The sequence below is a fragment of the Microcaecilia unicolor genome, chromosome 5 (assembly GCF_901765095.1).
Source record: "Microcaecilia unicolor chromosome 5, aMicUni1.1, whole genome shotgun sequence".
Lineage (NCBI taxonomy): Eukaryota > Metazoa > Chordata > Amphibia > Gymnophiona > Siphonopidae > Microcaecilia > Microcaecilia unicolor.
In genome coordinates, this window is record NC_044035.1 from 359,885,263 (window position 1) to 359,905,970 (window position 20,708).

Consider the following 20,708-nt stretch of genomic DNA (forward strand, 5'->3'; position numbering starts at 1 on the left):
CAAATCTCCCGCCCGCCAGCAGCACCAGCGCCGGCCTCTTCCGCTTCCGGAACGCGCTGACGTCACTGGCTTCCGCTTCCGCCTAGCCAGAGGCAGGAGGAGACACGTGCGTGCGTGCAATGGGGGAGTTCCAGGTGCACCGGGTTCGCTTCTTCCACTTGCTCCCTTCGGGGATCCGCTGCATGGATTACTCCGGCCTCTCGGACCGCTTGGCCCTGGCCCGCCTGGACGGCTCGGTCGAGCTCTACAACTTGGCTGCCAACTGCTTCCAGGAGAAGGTGGGCGACCTGAGGCCCCGGCCACAAGTACAGTTTAAACATAGAAGGACGGTCCCTGCTCAAAGAGCTTACAATCGAAAAGACAAGACTCTTTTCATGCAGAGGAGCAGTGCAACAAGTTCAGCAGGCTGTAGCCCAAGTCTGGTCTCTTTTCTGTATACTCAGGCTCTTTGTGGTGGCTTCAAGTCTGGAGGCTAGGATGCAATAAGTGCAGGTGGGGAAACAGCTGAGGACTAGGCAGAGAAATTAAAGTTCAACATAGTTGAGTCTGGGGGGGGAGGGGAATGATCTGAAAAGCTCAAGCTTGGGGGTGTGGATGACACAGTTGATCCCTGGGGTGAGGGGTGGAATTTGTGAATAATAACTCATCTTTATTGCATTTTAAATTAAGTTCATACTTCAAAATGTTCCCTTCCTCCAGCTTCACAACCCCCCCCCCCCCCCCCCCCCCCGGTTTGAGTCTTTTCGCTCTTCAGTTGTCACCCCACCCCCCTGTCTGCTACCCCCAATATCGTCTTCCTTCCCATAGCTCCTCTCAGCCCAGGACTGAAATATAGATCCCATTGGCCTGTAGTTGCAACAGCAATGGGGGTTTTTTTGTTTGGTTTCGGGGTTTTTTGCTCACCACCTGTTACTATATTTTAGGTACCAGGGGGGGGGGTTTCCAGTCCCGGAAGATACTCATAATAACAGTAGTGATTTAAAATCTGGTCCTTTATGTCAAACGAGGGCTTTGTTGATCTGGGGCCTGAAAGCACCTCTTAAAACCCGAACTGAATAAGAGTTCAAGAAGGTGGTGTTAGGAGGTAGTGGTTGCACAGTGTCTAGTCCCTCATATGCCTGTGCCGTCATCTACTCTATTCCAGACCCAGAATTCTCTGATTTTCCTTGAAATCAATTGCAGGTTTTCCCGGGAAATGAAAGTAGATCCACAGAAGCTATTTGCTGGGCAGCAGAATGTCGCCTGTTCACAGCTGGATTGAGTGGGGATATCCTGGAATACGACCTTCACAATCTATGTATCAAGTACTCCTTGAATGGCTTTGGAGGCCCCATCTGGAGCATGGCTGCCAACCGCAGCGGGACCCATCTTGCGGTTAGTACTGGGTGGGAGCCAAAGAAAGGCTGGCACATTCCTTTCTGTCCATCGTTAGATGATTTAATATCTTGTGTTTGAGGGTGCAACCTGGGCTGATGGCATGTTCTGTTTGATCAGAACCAGTTCCTTCTTGCTGTGATTTTGGTGTCTGTTGCTTTTATTGCTCCAGTTGTTTTGTTTTTATTCACTGAAATTATGTAAATTGTATTGTTTTGTTTTTGAAAGATAGTATTTCAGGTATGTGAATAAACTAGGGTGGCATGTGTGAAGTAGGCTGTGAAAACTAAGGCTGCTTTATATTGTTTAATTTGTCAATTTGTGTTTCTTATTTTGTCATTACTTTTTATTTATTTTTTAGGGCCACATTTTGATTAAAATTTGTAATTGTGATTAATCACACAAAGTTGTGTTGGGTAATTTTTTTTCTCCCACTGCAGCTCCTTGTGACAATGATAAAGGGGCTCTTTTTTTTTTTTTTTTCCTTTCAAAATCTTCTTTTTATTTATAAAGGAAGACAAGAATTGAACAATTAGATAACAAAAATACAGAAACAAAAAAAATAGGACCATAAACAAAACCCAAACAACTCCCTCCAAATTCAATAGACCTCAGGGAAAACAAAGGTAACTATAACAGAGCAAGTGGTATTTAGGTAAACAAAAGCACAAAGACAATCCTGTCAATGCTCTTGTTCCCCCCCCCCCCCCCCCCGTTAAGGGCCTCTCTTACATAACATAAGAATAGCCTTACTGGGTCAGACCAGTGGTCCATCTAGCCCAGTATCCTGCTTCCAACAGTGGCCAATCCAGGTCACAAGTACCTGACAGAAGCCTAGTTAGCAACATTCCATGCTACCAATCCCAGGGCAAGAAGTGGCTTCCCCCATGTCCATCTCAGTAGTAGACTTACATAGTAACATAGAGAGGTGTGGTAGCCGTGTTAGTCCACTCTTAAAGGTTATCAATAGAAATCAAACCAAATAAAACATGGAAAAGAAAATAAGATGATACCTTTTTTATTGGACATAACTTAATACATTTCTTGATTAGCTTTCGAAGGTTGCCCTGATGAAGAAGGGCAACCTTTGAAAGCTAATCAAGAAATGTATTAAGTTATGTCCAATAAAAAAGGTATCATCTTATTTCTTTTCCATGTTTTATTTGGTTTGATTTCTATAGTAACATAGTAAATGACGACCGATAAAGACCTGTACGGTCCATCCAGTCTGCCCAACAAGATAAACTTGTTTGGACTTTTCCTCCAGGAACTTGTCCAAACCTTTTTTAAATCCAGATACACTGACCACTGTTACCACATTCTCCGGTAACAAGTTTCAGGGCTTAAGTATTCTTTGAGTGAAAAAATATTTTCTCCTATCATTTTTTTTAAAGTATTTCCACATAACTTTACTCATACTACCCCTCTCCTCAAGACCCTTCACTGGCTCCCTATCCGTTTTCGCATCCTGTTCAAACTTCTTCTACTAACCTATAAATGTACTCACTCTGCTGCTCCCCAGTATCTCTCCACACTCGTCCTTCCCTACACCCCTTCCCGTGCACTCCGCTCCATGGATAAATCCTTCTTATCTGTTCCCTTCTCCACTACTGCCAACTCCAGACTTCGTGCCTTCTGTCTCGCTGCACCCTACGCCTGGAATAAACTTCCTGAGCCCCTACGTCTTGCCCCATCCTTGGCCACCTTTAAATCTAGACTGAAAGCCCACCTCTTTAACATTGCTTTTGACTCGTAACCACTCGCCTCCACCTACCCTCCTCTCTTCCTTCCCGTTCACATTAATTGATTTGATTTGCTTACTTTATTTATTTTTTGTCTATTAGATTGTAAGCTCTTTGAGCAGGGACTGTCTTTCTTCTATGTTTTTGCAGCGCTGCGTATGCCTTGTAGCGCTATAGAAATGCTAAATAGTAGTAGTAGTAGTCTTTATACTTTTTGAACGAGTGAAAAATCGATTCACCTCCACCCACTCTACACCACTCAGGATTTTGTAGACCTCAATCATGTCCCCCTCAGCCTTCTGTTTTCCAAGCTGGAGAGCCCAAACCTCTTTAGCCTTTCCTCATATGGGAGCAGTTCCTTGCCCTCTGTCATTTTTGGCTCTCTTCTTTGAACCTTTTCTATTTCTGTTTTCACATAATTTTACTACCGGAGTTGGCCCAATGCGAGGCAACCCTTTCAAATTGAATAGTCTGCGTCGCGTGTGCCGCGCCAGGAATCACTAGCATGGTTTAGTAAAAGAGGCCTCACGCGACTTAGCCTAGAGTCACAAGGAGCTGCAGTTGGAAAAACAAATAATATACCTTTTAATCACGATTAACATTTTAATCAAATTACATCCTTAGAATAAAGTAAATTAAACATGGGGTTGCTTGGTTAGAACCTTAAACCTATTCACAGACTAGCCAAGAGTAACAAGAATCCTTCAGTATTGGAAGAGTCCAGGGTAGTTGTAGGTCTTGAAACTGGAGCTGTTCTTTCTCTGACTGGCAAATGCTGACGAGTTGTGTGTGGCTTTTGTTTATTTTAATAGATTGGTTGTGAAGACGGATCTGTGAAATTATTCCAAGTTTTGCCTGAGAAAATCCAATATGAGACGAGTCTGGATCGACAGAAAGGTGAGGTCTCCTTTTTGAGCCTGTAGCTGGGGCTACATTGTAGGCATTCCTCTCTGATGGTGGTGGGGGCAGTGCTGCAGTCCCTTTTGTGCACTGGGGGGGGGGGGGGGGAGGAATCTTCCATTTGTTGCATGTCTGGTTATGCTTTCTCTTTAATCTCAGGTCGTATTCTGTCTCTGGCCTGGCACCCTGCTGCTTCCCACATTGTCACCGGCTCAATTGATATGATCCGAGTGCTTGATGTAAAAACAGGTGAGTACTTTCGTGTGCTGAGAGGGCAGGGACCTGTGTGTATGAGAACAGCAAGGTGATGGCTCCTTTTCTTCTCGGACATGTTCTTTTTGGCTGGTGGGAGATGTTGCTGGCAGGTGGCCTTCTTTTCCATGCTTGTGTGCTGCAGATGCCCCCCGGCAAGTCCTTAGCTGAGTGTTGCTTTTCCCTTTGGCAGGCCATGCTGTACGGAGGATCGCAGTTGACCGGAGTAAGATGGGCATGCAGAATCGAGAGTGTGTCGTGTGGGGAGTGGCTTTCCTCTCCAGCGGCACACTAGTTAGTGCTGATTCGGCGGGCAAAGTACAATTCTGGGATTCAGAGAAAGGCACACTCATCCAAACTCACCAGGTCACCAATGTAGATGTACTGGCCCTGTCTGTGTCCCAGGTAAGCCAGTGAGTAGTTGGTTACTTTCTTACCCACCCCAGTGTCGGTGACACTTGGTCGAATCTTCCACTAGTAGGTATTAATGGAAAGGCACAAATTCTAATGACGGTAAAGCCTGAGTGGATTCCAGACTGTGACCTTGGCCGTGGTAGTTAACACCTGATTAATTTCTCTCTTAGTATCCGGTTGGTAGTGACGTGGTTAACGCCTGTTTGGCCCTTCTCTGGGATACCAGTGATGTTAATGCACAGCTGTGTTCTCCTCAGAATGAAGACAGCCTCGTGGTCGGTACGTCGGAGGGAACCGTGTTCCAGTTCCAGCTGGTGCCAGTTAGAACAGGAGAGACAGCACGCCGGTGGGTCAGGACAAAGCCCTTCCGTCACCATACCCATGATGTGCGAACGGTGGTGCATGGTCCTTCAACGATCATCTCCGGAGGTATGCACCGGTGTTAACTTTTGGTAGCCCAGCAAAGCCTTTTCAAATAGTTAGAAACTGACCAAGAACTACAACATTTAACCCTGCAAAAAAAATCATCAAGGGTGAAATGAGTGATTCATTCAGCTCTCGGAGGATACTGGGAAATGTACTGTCACTGAAAGCTAGTGGTGAAAGGGTTAAAATGCTTACAGACTAGCTCAAGGGCAGGGGGTTAGTTTGCCCCCACCTGTCAGTGAAAGAATTGCTGTTATTGGGGAGACCAGCAAAGCCTCTCACCGGCCGTCCTTTTAATTCACTTCCACCTAGGACTGGACTCTCAACTTGTCATCAGGCCTCTCATGGAGAAAGTAGAATCAAAGACTTATGACGCTGCCCTCCGAAAATTTGTCTTCCCACATGTAAGTACATCTTTATAGCTGAACCATCTGCATATCTGGACTTGGCTGATGCTCTCTGTGCTTTGGACGGGGGCATTCCTCCTCTTTGTTAACGTGCAGTTCTCTTGTTGGGATGAGGCTTTCTTTTCACATTTTATACTTATTTGTTTTGTGAACGGCTGTGACTGAAGTGGCAGTATATTATGTATATATATATATATATATATATATATAGTCACACACACACACACAAGGAGTGACATGCGCGGCACGTACTGCAGCAGGACATGTTTATCCACTCCTACCCTAGCTGAAATCATAATTACATAAGTAATGCCACACTGGGAAAAGACCAAGGGTCCATCGAGCCCAGCATCCTGTCCACGACAGCGGCCAATCCAGGCCAAGGGCACCTGGCGAGCTTCCCAAACGTACAAACATTCTATACATGTTATTCCTGGAATTGTGGATTTTCCCAAGTCCATTTAGTAGCGGTTTACCCCGCCCCTTCCCCAAACCCATCTTTTTATCACTTTTTTTGGGAATGAACTAGGAGCAGTCTGGGATGTGCTCAGGTTTCCTCTAGCTCCAGGCTCCTTGTGAATAACCAGTTGTGTTTGGCTTCCAGCGGCGTCTTGTCTCTTGTGCCCAGAAAGCAAAGCTGCTCCTCTTTCAGTTTCCCCAGTACCTGGAACTCTGGAGACTTGGAAAGACAGAAGCCGTGGGTAAGAGCTTTGGAGATGCCCTGGTTAAAGTTCTTTAATGTATTATCTGTTCTTATTTATACCCTTAGTTTGGTACTTGTTTGTATCATTTGCCCCTTGTTCTGGTTCTTGTCTTCTTTCTTTTTGATATGTAAAGCACTTCATTAATCATATGAAAAGCAGTATAACAAAATGATTAAAAACTAAACAGAGTTAGAAGTGGTCATGTCAGATGTAGTGACCCAGGAGGGTGAGGAAAGGGTTCCTACAGGAGGGGGCAGTGGCTGGGGCACAGAGTTAGCATGGGTTCAGCCAAGGGAAATCTTGCCTCACTAATTTGCTTTGTGAGATAGGAGGCAATGTCCTTCTGTGGATTAGGAATTGGTTATTGGACAGAAAACAAGAGGATAGGGTTAAATGGCCATTTTTCTCAGTGCAGGAGGGTGAATATAGTGGAGTTCTGCAGGGAATCTGTACTGGGGCCGGTGCTATTTAACATACTTAAAAATGATCTACAAATCGGAACGACAAGTGAGGTGATTAAATTTGCAGATGACACAAAACTATTCAAAGTGCGTCATGTGGGTTGTGAAAAATTTCGGGAAGACCTGAGGAAACTGGAAGACTGGGCATCCAAATGCCAGATGAAATTTAATATGGACAAATGCAAAGAGATGCACATTGAGAAAAATAATTTGAATCATAGTTGCCTGGTTCTAGGGTCCACCATGGGAGTCGGCACCCAAGCAAAAGATCTAGGCGTCATTGTAGACAATATGCTGAAATCTTCTGCCCAATGTGTATTGGCAGCCAAAAAAAGCAAACAGGATGCTAAGAATGGTTTGGAAAGCGATGCAAAATGACACCAAGAATATTATAATTCCTCTGTATCGCTCCATGGTGCAACCTAACCTTGAGTATTGCATTCAATGCTGGTCGCCATAGCTCAAAAAAGATGTAGTGGAATTAGAAAAGGTTCAAAGAAGAGCGACCAAAATGATAAAGGGGCTGGAACTCCTCTTGTATGAGGAAAAGCTAAAGAGGTTAGGGCTCTGAGGTCTCCTCTCTGTCTTTTTGTCTCTATTTCTCCTTTGTTGGAAAAAAAGAAAAGGGAGTTTGGCTCTTTAGCTTTCCTTTTCCTTCTGTGCACTGATGATATCTTGAGTTACAGGCTGAGGGTCCGCAGGGATCTCCTTTAGCCTCAGGGGTGCTACGCTTGGGGGTTCTGAGTCCCTCCCCCTATTTTCCTCCTGTTGTCTCCCGGCAGCAATTGCCGCTTGTATCTGACAGGGAAGTGGTTTACTAGTGGGGTTAGTTTCCATTTGCAGACATTAATGAGAGAAAGATGGTGATGAATTTGATGGCCTCCGGGTGGCTAATTATTCCAGCTTCCTGGGCTGTCTAGAGAGGCATCGCCAATAGCAAAAAGGGGATATGTGCATAGTATTGTATCCAGTACTGAAGGATAGATGACAGTAGGTAAAGACCTGCATGGTTCATCCAGTCTGCCCAACAGGATAAACTAATCGCAGATGTCACATCATACCTTGTACTTATTTGATGTTGACCTGATCTTGACATTTTCAGCGTACAGACCATAGAAGTCTGCCCAGCACTGGCCTTATTTCCAAATTACTGAAGTTGTGATCTAAGAATAATTTCAATATATGTGCCTGAGAGGTGGAAGAGGGGCCTAGGAGAGAAATTAAAGAGCTTCAAAGGTTTAAAAGCACAAGAAACAAATATTTTACAGTGGAAAGTGAAGCTCTATGATGAAGGGCCAGAGCCAAACAAGGAAATTTCTTCCTAGGAGAGGTTGGTGGATTTATGCAATGACCTTCCCAGGAAGTTAAAGGGGTACTTTAAAACCAGGAAAACTAGATTCAAGGGTAAAGCACAGCATTTTGTAGACTCTGGGATATTGCATCACTGATGGGCAGATTAACTGGACCTGCTGACTTTGCTGTGTCTTTTTTTTTTGTTTTGTAGGTGTAGGTTAGAAGCGATCTTTTGGGCCTGTGCACTAACGGAGCTGGGTGGGCTTGAGTTTCTGCCGTTAAAAGTCCTGTGTGGGGGTTCTTGTTGCAGGGAAGCATGATGAGGTGCTGCCAATCAGCAGGAGTCAGGAGCATCTTCTGCAGCTAAAGAAGAAGGTAATGAGCTCTTGGGTTGTGTAGATTTGGGGGGTTTATTTATTGTATATAAAGGAGGCTGTAAGGCCTTGGTATTAATAGTTTGGGCAGGTGAGGCAATATTCTCAGTCTGTTTTACACAGCCTGAGAGTACAAACGCCCTCAACAATTAGAAAGACACACTGGGATACAAGAAGAGAGTTTATTAGCATCTCACCAAGGGCAGTACAGGCAATTACTATTACTACTATTTAAAGGCATTCATATCTGGAACAGGTGTATTCTGTTTTCTCTCTTCAGCCTTCTGCACTGATACCCTTGCAGACTGCCCTTTTTATACCTTTCTGGTACAATTCATCCCTGTGGACCTTAACTTTCTCACCAGAACTCTTTGGCCCTTATCGGTTGATAACAATGACTTCACATGTTCCCAAGCCTTCCTCCAGCTCCCCTTTGGATGTTCTCATCCTCCTTGCACCTGACCCACTACTATCTTCCACTAGCCAAAACATCTTTGCTCATGACTTCTTGCTGGTGCCAGTCTCGCTATTGTTTATAGAGCAGATTCCCCCTCCCTCTATCTGCCCTCAGTTGCATGCTTCAGCATTTGCTGCAGTGAAATGTATCTGTGTCAGAGCTGATCTTTGGTTTTTAGAGGCCTAGCTCTTAGGCTGAGCCCTTGGCCTGTATTTCACTGAGAGCAAGTCACAGCATATTTCTACATCTTGTACAGCTTCTTTGGTGTTTGTTGCTCATGCCCCGCTCTTTGCCTAATCAGAAGTTTTTGCTCTGGAAGGGTAGGACCGAGGCTGATAAATGTGTATTTTGTTTATACAACACTTTCAATCACCTCAGCGGGCTGAAGAGGGAAAAGGGCAAAGTCAGAAGTTTTGGAGGAGAGGCAGGAGAAAGGGACAAATAGTGAGCTTGGGGGAGTGTATGTCGGAGAGAAATGAGGGTGGGGAGGACTATGTGGCTGGGGGCGATAATGGGGGATGGGGAAATGCAGGGTCTGTGATTGGGTAGGACATGTTAGAGGGGAACAGGGTGGAGGAGGGTCTGTGGTAGAGATTTGGGGGGGGGGGGGGGCTTCTGTGGCTTCACTTTTCTTCCCACAACAAGATCTGGATGTGATGCGGGAGTTTCTTTACAGGAAAAATTCTTTCTGTGATGAGTGGAGAGAAATGCAAAGGGAGGTGAGGCTACAGATATGGCATGAGGGGGGGGCAACTCAGACATGCCTTTGAACTTTGGCACCATCCAGTCCTGCAGTATGAGACATTAAACCTGCTGGGGAATAATTTCGTTCCAGGGTTGCAGGCCTCACCGATTCCACCAGGACTATTATGAGGAAGCTTCAGTTTCCAGTAGCAGTGACTCTTAAGTCAGAATACAGAATCTATAATAGCTTTCCATTTGTTTATTCCAGGGACCTGAGCACATCTGCTGCAGTGCCATCTCCCCGTGTGGCAGCTGGATCTCTTATGCCACACCCTCCAGGCTTTATGTTCACCGACTACAGTATGAGAATGGAGTCAGCATCAGTAAGGTACAGGGTGGAGGGAGGGGAAGTGGGAGGCAAAGAAGACAGGGTGTACGTGAGGTGATGGTTCTGTGTGTGAGGATACTGTGCCAGGAGTTGCTTTCGAGAGAGTTCAGTGGTGTAGACATAACTGATTATTGATGGATTTGTTCTGTTTACTCCTCCGCAGATGCCCAGGCTGCTTTACTCAGCCCATCAAATCCTGTTCTCTGCAGATTCTACAAAACTCTTTGTGGCATCAGATCGTGTGTCCGTCCACATGTTCAAGCTTTCAGAGACGGGCTGCAAACATGTACATACGTTCCAGGCAAAGTCAGGTAGAGAACATGATGGCGAAAACAGCAAGGAGCAGCAATTGTAGCAGGGAGGAGCCACGGATACAGGACACGGGGGGGCGGGGGGCATGCATGTGAGGAATAACTTCAGATGGAAAGGGGAAGCGTGATGTAGCATCATGGCAGGAGGGCATGACAGGGACTGGCGTGTGGGTAGCATTATAGCTTCTGTTGGCTGGACGGCATAGTCGGGGGGGGGGGGGGGTGATGACTGATGGGGGATGTGCCACTCTAGCTAACAGTAACGATTGCCTCTCCCCAGGATCTGCAGAAGCCACGTGCCTGCTGGCTGCAAGTGCTGACGGAAACTGGTTAGCAGCTGCTTCCTTGGACTTAGAGATAAATGTCTATAGTGTGAAACTATTAAAGGTGAGTCTGATGCAGGGGCCAGTGCTGCCTTTCTCCATGTAAACCTGTGACTGAGCCTTCCTTGTTCCTTCTCAAGTAGCTCCTTGCTCAGTAGCCCATGTTGATGTGGAATGTATTCAATGTATACCATGAACGGGGTCCTATTAAAGAGGTTGTTATAGCCAGTTTGCCCACAGGAAGCTTTAGCAATGAAATTCAGCAACGATCTGGCGAGAGTCAGTAATCCAGAAACAGCTAATCTTTATTGCGGAGAAAAGTTGGCCTTATATTTTGCTGTTACTCCACATGGGCAGCACGGAATTAAAACAAAACAAAACATGAAATGATTTGCCAAACCAAGTGCAGAGCAAAATGCCATAAAATGAGGAGAAAAGACCTCGGACTGTCTCAAGCCCAGAAGTGACTTTGTGTAGATTGGACTAAACCCACATTTGCTGGTCAGAACTCCTCACATCAGTGTAGCCCAGTGGTTCCCAAACCTGATCCTGGAGGCATGAGCCAGATTTACTTGCGCTGCCTCCAAATATCTGTTATGTTCATTATGGATATCCTGAAAACTTGACTGGCTGGGGGGGCCTCCAGGACCTGGTTTTGGGAACCACTGGTGTAGCAGAATATTAAACATTCAGTGCTTCCCATTCAAGCACTGACCACCTTAACTCGTAATATTCACAGGTTCAAGTCCAGCATAATGCTCCTCGATTTCTCACCTTTGTATGTTTCTGTTACCATCATTCGCGAAGGGTTTACAAGTAAAACAAGCTTCTTTTGTAAAGCAATTTATTTCCCAAGATTAGATTCCAGTTGTGGCTCATGAAATTAACCAGGAGCTAAACATTCTAACAGCAGACACTAAGGAGTCTCTTGGTTTTTCAATTTTTGTATTTTGTTTTTCACACTTAGCATCACTGCACGCTGCCGGTTTACAAGTGTCCAGTGACTGCCCTGGCCATTCAGCCCATGAGCAACAATCTGATCATTGCCTACTCGGATCAACAGGTAGGAATCCAACGTCCATTTGCTCACTTGCTTCTTAACATAGTAAATGACAGCAGATAAAGACCTTACGGTCCATCCAGTCTGCCCAATGTGATACTTTATACCTGAGTTTGATTTGGCCCTGTGTTTCTCAGGGCACAGACCGTAGAAGTCTGCCCAGCACTGTTCTTGTACTAAAAGTTCTGAAGCTAACGTCGAAGGCCCTTAAAATTTACACTCCAGCCCATCCATATCTATTCAGTCACGATCAGGGCAAGAACTATTTTCTTCCTCTGTCTCCACCTGCTGGTAGAGGGATTTGTCTGGACTGGTCTGATGGGTCTAAAGGAAAGAAAACTTATCAGACATAACTTTTCCATAGTTGGGTGCCTCAGCATTTCAGGCTCTAACAGTCAGAATAAGCGCTTGAAATGTAATACCTTGCTGGGGAATCATTTAGCTCCAGGATTAAAGGCCTTGCAGGATCCCAGCCACTACTGCCTGTCAAAAATCTGGCTGGACCAGGCAGACCAAAAAAAAACATAGCACTGCAGTAATCTGAGGAAGAAAATGGTCACTAGTGTCTGGTATCTCATCTAATAACTCCCCCCCTTTCTCTATTTCTGTGGATGGCACTCTCATTCTCCCTGTCTCATCAGCTCGTAACCTTGGGGTCATCTTCGACTCCTCTCTCTCCTTCTCTGCTCACATTCAGCAGACTGCCCAAACCTGTCCTTTCTTTCTCTGTAACATCAGCAAAATCCGTCCCTTCATCTCTGAGCACTCTACCAGAACCCTTATCCACACTGTTATCACCTCTCGCCTAGACTATTGCAACCTGCTTCTCACCGGCCTCCCACTTAGCCATCTCTCTCCTCTTCAATCAGTCCAAAAACTCTGCTGCACGACTCATTTTCCGCCAAAATCGCTATGCTCACATTGGCCCTCTCCTCAAGTCACTTCACTGGCTCCCTATCCGTTTCCGCATTCAATTCAAACTTCTCTTACTGACCTATAAGTGTATTCACTCTGCTGCTACCCAGTACCTCTCCACTCTTGTCTCTCCCTACACCCCCCCCCCCCCTCAGGCACTCCGTTCTGTTGACAAATCTCTCGTCTGTCCCCTTCTCCTCTACTGCTAATTCTAGACTCCGTTCTTTCTATCTCGCTGCACCACACGCCTGGAATAGACTTCCTGAGCATGTACGTCTAGCCCCGTCTTTGACCATTTTCAAGTCCAAGCTAAAAGCCCACCTCTTTGACGCCGCTTTTGAGTCCTAACCACTGCTTACTGCCTGTACCTTTTATCCCCTCTTTAATTCCCCTTACCCCTTAGTTGTTCTGTCTGCCTGTCTTATTTAGATTGTGAGCGCTTTGAGCAGGGACTGTCTTTTCATGTATGGTGTACAGCGCTGCGTATGCCTTGTAGCGCTACAGAAGTGATAAGTAGTAGTAATGTAGAAGCCTGCCCTTGCAGATCAGCAACGTGGCCGTGCAAGTTTCTGTGAGTCAAGGGCAGGCTTCTAGATGGAATGTTGCTAGTGGAGGAGTGGCCTAGTGGTTAGTGCAGTGGAACATGAAATGTTGCTACTATTTGAGATTCTACAGGGAATGTTGCTAGTGGAGGAGTAGCCTAGTGGTTAGTGCAGCGGAACATGGGATGTTGTTACTATTTGAGATTCTGGAATGTTGCTATTACTTGAGATTCTACATGGAATGTTGGCACTATTTGAGATTCTAAGGGGAATGTTGCTAGTGGAGGAGTAGCCTAGTGGTTAGTGCAGTGGAACATGGAATGTTGCTACTATTTGAGATTCTACATGGAATGTTGCTATTCCACTAGCAACATTCCATATTTAGATTGTGAGCGCTTTGAGCAGGGACTGTCTTTTCATGTATGGTGTACAGAGCTGCGTATGCCTTGTAGCGCTATAGAAGTGATAAGTAGTAGTAGTAATGTAGAAGCCTGCCCTTGCAGATCAGCAACGTGGCCGTGCAAGTTTCTGTGAGTCAAGGGCAGGCTTCTAGATGGAATGTTGCTAGTGGAGGAGTGGCCTAGTGGTTAGTGCAGTGGAACATGGAATGTTGCTACTATTTGAGATTCTGTTGCTTCTATTTGAGATTCTACATGGAATGTTGCTATTCCACTAGCAACATTCCATATTTAGATTGTGAGCTCTTTGAGCAGGGACTGTCTTTATGTGTATGGTGTATAGTCCTGCGTATGCCTTGTAGCACTATAGAAGTGTTAAGTAGTAGTAACTACATCCTGCAATTAATTTAACATTGTATTCTATGTTTTGAAAGGGGCAAGCAGAGCCTTCTGATTTGGGGACCTCTTGTCTGTTGGTTGGTACATTCCATGCAGGTGACTCTTCCATATGGTGGACTGTCTGCATACATCTTATAGTGTTCGGATATAGTGCTGCTTGACCCTGTTGGTCGGGAGTGGTGTTTTACATGAAATAATATTGTGGCAGTATTCAGAACAGTGCACTGGGGTAACTTGCCACCCCCCCCTGATTGGCTAGAAATATGTGAAGGCTTTCACAACTCGCATACTTAAAGCCAGATTGCAGGGAGGAATTCCCTGGTGTGTGATTTTCAAATGTCTGTGCAAGACTATTCTCTCTTGCTTCCTCCTCTGAAAAGTGGATCGATGCATTGCACATGGCTGCTTTTAGGGCAGAAACCTTATACTGAATTTCACAGAGAATGTTTCTGTCTGGTGTTGAAGTACCTTTATACATTGCAGCTATGTAGGGACAATGAACATTTTCCCCCACAATAAGGAGCTTCTGCCTTTTGTCTTGGTACTGAATTGTGTATATGGATACCCAAGCTTCTGCCACTTTCTCCCTTCAGCTCTTTGAGTTTAGCATCCAGGAGAAGCAGTACAGCACCTGGTGTCGGAAGGTTCAGCAGCACGGGCTTCACAGAGACTGGAGAGAGCGAGACACACCGATCACCAACATCACCTTTAATCCCTCGCAGCCAGCACACATCCTCTTGCATGACACCTACAGTCTCTGTATCATTGACAAGACCCTGGTGAGCTACCAGTGATGGGCAGCACTTACTGAATCTCTGCTGGCACGATGAGCAGGTTGGGGGGAGGGGAGGGGAGGGTGGTATCCCTTGGAAAAGAACTAAAGGGAATGATAGGAAAGAAAAAATTAAGAGCAAGTATTAATCTTAGTGGAGGTGGGGGGAGGGATAGCTAAGAAGGTTGAGACAGAGAGACTACTGAGCAGGACAATGGATGGTGCCAAAATTCAGAAGGGAGGGATAGGGTTAGAGGGATAAAAGAATTTGAGAAGGGGAAATGGACGGAAACCCTGTGCCACAGCTGACTTACTAAGTTTTTCTTTCCTGTGGAAACAGAATGGCAAAGGTGTTGCAGAAAAATGAGGGGTTTGTGAGAGGATGCTCCCGAACTTTGCTTGGGACGGTGAGGGGGATCTTAAGTACAGGCTCCTGACTTGAAAGAAAAATATGTGTTGAAATGAGGAAATGCCACTTCCCCTCCATATATAAATGCAGTAAGAGAGATGTTGAAATTTGGCCTTCTCCCCATGGAGGGTGGGGCAGAGGCATTAACCCGTTGCCTGTAAAAAAAAAAAATATGATTGTACCGGTGTCTCAAAATGTACGCTCCTGTTTTCTGTAGTGCTACGCAGAATGTATTGCTGGGTCTTGTTAGCTGTGCAGTGCTGTTGCGCAGATATAAATATAATCTCCCTCCCTACCACTGGGAAAATGTGAATAAATGGATTGGTGGGGGAGCAAGGTGAAACCAAATCCTGCCAAGGTGGGGGGGGGGGGGGATTCTTTTTTTGGTGCTGCATGAATAATTTTGTATTTTTATTTTCTCTGAAGCCTTTGCCAGATGATAAAACACCTCTTCTGAACCAGGCAGCCCTCAGGAACCTCTCGGAGGGTGCCAGGAAAGCCCACTCTCATGCCTTCAAGATCTCCAAGAAATTCCAGGTGAGCTTTTCCTGTCCCACTTCAGCAGCAGTCGGCAGTGGTGTATGATGCACAGCCCTGGGTCCAGTAGCTGTCTCGTTGCCGGAGAATGTGGTTTAGGCGGTTAGCTTAGCAGAGTTTAAGAAAGATTTGGACGGCTTCCTGAAGGAAAAGGCCATAGAATGTTATTAAAGGAACGTAGGGAAAAATCCACTATTCCTGGGACAAGCAGTACAAAATGCTTTGCTCCGTGGATCTTGTCGGGTGATTGTGACCTGGATTGGCCACTGTTGGAGACAGGGTGCTGGGCTAGATGGACCTTTTGGTCTGTCCCAGTGTGGCGATGCTTATGTCTTTGCAAGAAGCTCTCACGTACTGTTCATTGTAAGAGATTGACTCTCGGGCCCTCGCCAAAGTCGATTTGAGCAGGGTTTTGGCTCCTACCTTGAACTTAAACTCTGTTCTCATTCCTGCACTCGTAGGAAACAGTGGTCCAGAAGGCAGGGGCAGAGTATTTGGTCTGAACAGATCTTGATTGTACCGGGATAGTGTGTGTGTGGATGGGGTGGTCGGGTCAGGTCGTCAGGATTTCAAGATCCATAGAAAAAGCTGCAGGCTGGGCCCAAACCATCAACGTCCCTGTTGTGACAGGCCTGTGTCCAATGATTGTTATGTGTCTTTGCCGACAGCCTCTCCTTTTCATGGAGCTCCTGGATGAAGGGACCCTGGTGGTGGTGGAACGACCTCTAACAGATATCCAGGCCCAGTTGCCACCCCCTGTTCGACAGAAGAAGTTTGGAACCTGAATGTGGAGCCAGAGACTGTCTTGTTTTTACAATAAAAAGTGGTTGATGGAGGCCTGCGTGGTGCAAACTGTTGTTATTATGAGACAACTCATGAAAGTAAGAGTTGTGCTTCAGTTTGCCTGGAACGGTCCCCTCTGCTCTCCTCCAAAACTCCTTTTCTTACCATTCCTCTGGGTGCAGCTCTTTCAGGCAGACATCTGTTCCTGGCCTCTAAACCTTCCACAAACCTTCAGTCTGCCTACAAAAAGTTGAAAACTCATCATATGCAAGTATCTGATAAATACTCAGTACAAGGAGGAGTAATTTAAGAGGGTGATTTGCATCGCACAACCTGGCACATACCACCCAGTGTTTACTTACCATAGTAAAGTAGCTCTTGCTGCTTAAAAAAAGATAAGTGTGTCTGAATCAGGGATTTGTAGAGAGGAGTTTTGTGTCCCGTCATAAATATGATATCTCTAAAAAGATGAATTATCAAAAATTCCAAAATCTGCTTAGAGCAATAAAATTATAAACTACTGTACGTATTTGCTCTAAAATAATATTATTGCTTGTTCTTTCCATATATAATTACTCTTCCGCTAGCACAATTAAGTTGCTTACTAGCACACCATAGATATTAGTTGGGCATTTGAATTAAGAATTTGTCACGAGCACATCCTCCGGTTTTTACTGCAGATTGCTTTTTTCTCTCTCTATATATTGAGTTTTTGCTCTCTGCAGGTTTTTCGGAGGTGGTGGTTGGCCTTTATAATTGTGTCCACAGAGTTGGTACTCTAGGCTTGTGAGGCCTAATTTGATCCACATAATAAGTGACTCATTACTTGAACAAGCAATAATATATTTTTAGAGCAAATACGTATAGTACTATCTCTAAAAAGAATAACAGCTGCAGTCGAGTTGGGCCAGAGACAGATAACAGTCCCCTCATTATTTCCCACTGGCTAGTCCTCCCTCTCCCTTCCTCATCCTTCTGTTTGGCCACCTTAAGACCACCAGAAACAAATCAAATCTCTCTATATAAAAAGCAACACCAATGTTCTATGAAGCCTCCTGCCGGAAGTGTGAAGGGGGCGAGATATCCGGTTTCCCTATGAGTGTCTGCCCCGCCCTCTCTGTAACACAGTCAGTGAAGGAAAACAGCAGAGCACGAAATCAAATCGCTGGCTCTGTAACAGTGAAGGACTCAGAGGGGGGAGGGGAGAGAGGCCAGAGGGCAGGGACACACACACTCCCACATGCACACAGAAGAAAACATTGCTAGCCCCCGTTTCATTTGCATCAGAAACGGGGCTTTTTTACTAGTCTTCCATTATTACATGAGACCCTAAACTTTAATAAATTAAGATTGAGCCAACATTATATTTAACTAGTAAAAAAGGCCCGTTTCTGTAGGCAAGGAAACGGGCCCTAGGCAGGCAATTCCTCGCCCCCCCCCCCCCCCCCCCCGAAAACCGTCCCCGCTGCCATTGTATACTACCTGTGCTGACGGGGGACCCAAACCCCCGACAGCCGAACTGTTGTGCCCTTCACGTTTCTTCCTTATCTTGGAAGTTCCTGTGCTGCGTGCGTCTGATGTCAGACGCACGCAGAGGAACTTCCAGAGAAGATTAGGAAGGAACGCGAAGGGCACAACAACACTTCGGCTGTCGGGGGTTTGGGTCCCCCGTCAGCACAGGTAGTACACAACGGTGGCAGGGGGCAGTTTTCGGCGGTCCGGGGGGGGGGGTCGACAGGTTCACGGAGGGGGGGGTCGAGGGGGCCGTAGCGCGGGGGGGGGGGGGTGACAGCTGATTCTGAGGCAGGGGGAGGAGTAGGGCGCTGCGCGTGTTTCCCTACTCCTCCCCTTGCCTAGGAATCAGCTGTCATGACGTCAGTGCGTGTCTGCCTAGCAGACCACCTCCAGCCTAGGGAGCCACGGTCCCAGGCACAGAACGTTGGAGGTGAGAATTATTATATAGGATGAGCCTGCAAAAAGGTAGGATACAAATGCAACAAATAAATACAAAAATAGCTTGCATGCACAAAAACAGGTTTTGTGGTGGTTTCTCATGATCTTTACTCGGGAAGACAGCTGAAACTCATTAGTTTTAATAGTTACAGCCAATTAAACCCTATCTATCCTCCTAAATGCAGTAGTAACAGCTTTATGGAGCACCAGCGTTGTTTAAATTCATTGATTGTATTATGGAGTAAGTTAATTTTTCTGTTATTTAACCATACAGAATAGCACATGAGCAGTCTACTTATTTTATTTAAAAAAAGGTAATAGAACCATTCTTAACAACCTTGGAAAGATGTGCTAGAAAATAAAGAACCACTTCATAGCCTAGCCAACTGGCCCCCTGAGTAGATGGGCAATCCAGCAGTATTTCAGGCTCCGCAGTGTCAAAAGCGGCACCTAAAAACAAGAAAAATGAAAAATTCAACACTACCTTAGTGAACTTAGTGTAAAGATCACCAGGAAAAAAATGTTTTACCTGAAATGTTCTTTCCTTTAGTTCTACCAGACAACTGGGTATTGTGTGTGTCAACCAACAGGTGGAGACAGAGAAGTGGTTTCGTTTACTTTGCCCCCTAAAGGAGATTGTGCAGCCATAGAATACTCCGTATTATGAACAGCCAAGCAATGATGCTCAGCCAATACATAGGCCAACTCGAGACTACCTCAACTTCAGGAAGCAGGTGAAAGCCTGGCTCTTCTCCCACGCCTTTAATACATAGGGTGACTGACTATACACCACCCTGCACACACGCTGTATATCTTGTTTAACTGTACAAAGAATTTAACCAAACTGAGTCCGTACCACCCACCTTGTCCCCATCTATATATCTGCACTTGGCCCCTCGGCTATATAGTAAGCTGTATTGTAGAAAAGCATTAGCATCACATTTGAATGTTCTAATGTATGCTTATTAGATGTTTCATTAGTATTACGCTGATGGTGTATTCTCTCTCTCTCTTATTTGACTGTCAGTGCTGCTAAATGTGTATAGTTTCGATACTGGCCCACGGGTAATCCTATTAATTTTCTGTTATGAAGTTTACCTGATTTATTGTATTTATGTTTGGTCATTTTTACTATATTGTTTATGCTGTTAACAAAATTGTAAATTTTATGTTTAAAGCTGTATTGCTGAACACTGCCTTTGGAAAATCACTGTATATGGTTAATAAATCCAAATAAATAAAAATATACATCTGCCAACCGGATAGGTGTAGACTGTACTGCCATGCGGTACTTCCATTGAGCCAGGAGATCTAGAAGAGGCACAGAATGAACTAAAAGAAATCAATTACCGTAAGGGAGGGTTTCTGGACTGGTCTGGTAGAACTAAAGGAAGGAAAATGATCTGGTATGATATTTGTCCTTCATTTCAGTCCAGACACGCGGAGTGTAGCAAAGTCGTCCTCAACAGGGTGTGAGTAGCAGATAAGGCCCAAACAGTTGGAAGTGTAAAGCATGAATACAAGATGGCCCTGAGAAGGCTTTCAGAGCCTTTTATCTCTGGAAGAAAGGCTGAAACAAACAGCCAGGTTAGAATTCGTGCAAGAATGAGGAGCCAACAAATTAATAATGATTTGATCCAGCTGTATGAAGTTATCCTTGACTGAAGTACCAAAAATACAGAAAGAAGCATGGACCAAGTTGCCCAGCTAGGAAAGAACTATAGCCACTGAAATGTGGCAGTGATGCAGTGTAACAGAAATAGGAGTGGAAGAACCAAAAGAGCATTCCCCTTATGCAGTTGGAGGGGGGGGGGGGGGGTCAAACTTGGAAAGGTCAAGGAACTTAAGTGGACCTAAAACAATCTGTATATTGAAAGATAGGATTCTTTTGCTCCTCAGTTCACTATGATTCAGTTGGAGCAGATACAAGAGTAGAGAAGACAATGCTGCAAAAGATCTTTATTGAAGGAGAATCTTAGTACCTATAAGGAAAGGGTGGAAGGATAGTAAAAGCACCCTCTATGAAACGTCAAACGAAGCTGAAAGCCAGAAAACTATATCTATGGACTAAGTGCAAGAATTTCTGATAGACGCAGTCTAATAGCCTACGCCAGGAAGAAAAATGTCCAATTGCCAGAAAGGGAATGTCGCACAAAGAAGAGATAATGTGGCATCCTGCCAGGGGCATAGCCAGACACCCAATTTTGGGTGGGCGAGCAGAAGAACCCCGCCTCATCCCACAGATGATGTGGCCTCTCCTTGTCTCACCTGCATGCCATATGGTCTCTCAAATATCCTCCCTCTCCCGCATACCTTTTAAATAGCAGATTTTCACCGGCAACGGGCAGCAACTAATACACACTGTTGATGTTGGCTCCATACCCTTCCCTCTGATGCAACTTCCTGTTTCCGCCTAGGCAAGAATGCATC

At 45.4% G+C, this 20,708-nt stretch overlaps 1 protein-coding gene across 1 annotated transcript; it reads left to right on the plus strand.

Annotated features, from left to right (window-relative positions):
- Positions 1-19: 19 nt before the first annotated feature.
- Positions 20-17,347, plus strand: UTP4 (UTP4 small subunit processome component). Its single transcript, XM_030204646.1, has 16 exons — positions 20-278; positions 1,183-1,374; positions 3,929-4,013; positions 4,176-4,265; positions 4,462-4,673; positions 4,940-5,111; positions 5,421-5,512; positions 6,120-6,216; positions 8,284-8,348; positions 9,757-9,876; positions 10,040-10,187; positions 10,468-10,574; positions 11,478-11,573; positions 14,418-14,603; positions 15,432-15,542; positions 16,211-17,347. Exons 1-16 carry the CDS (start codon positions 120-122, stop codon positions 16,325-16,327), a joined length of 2,049 nt encoding a protein of 682 aa, XP_030060506.1. The 5' UTR covers positions 20-119; the 3' UTR covers positions 16,328-17,347.
- Positions 17,348-20,708: the final 3,361 nt, after the last annotated feature.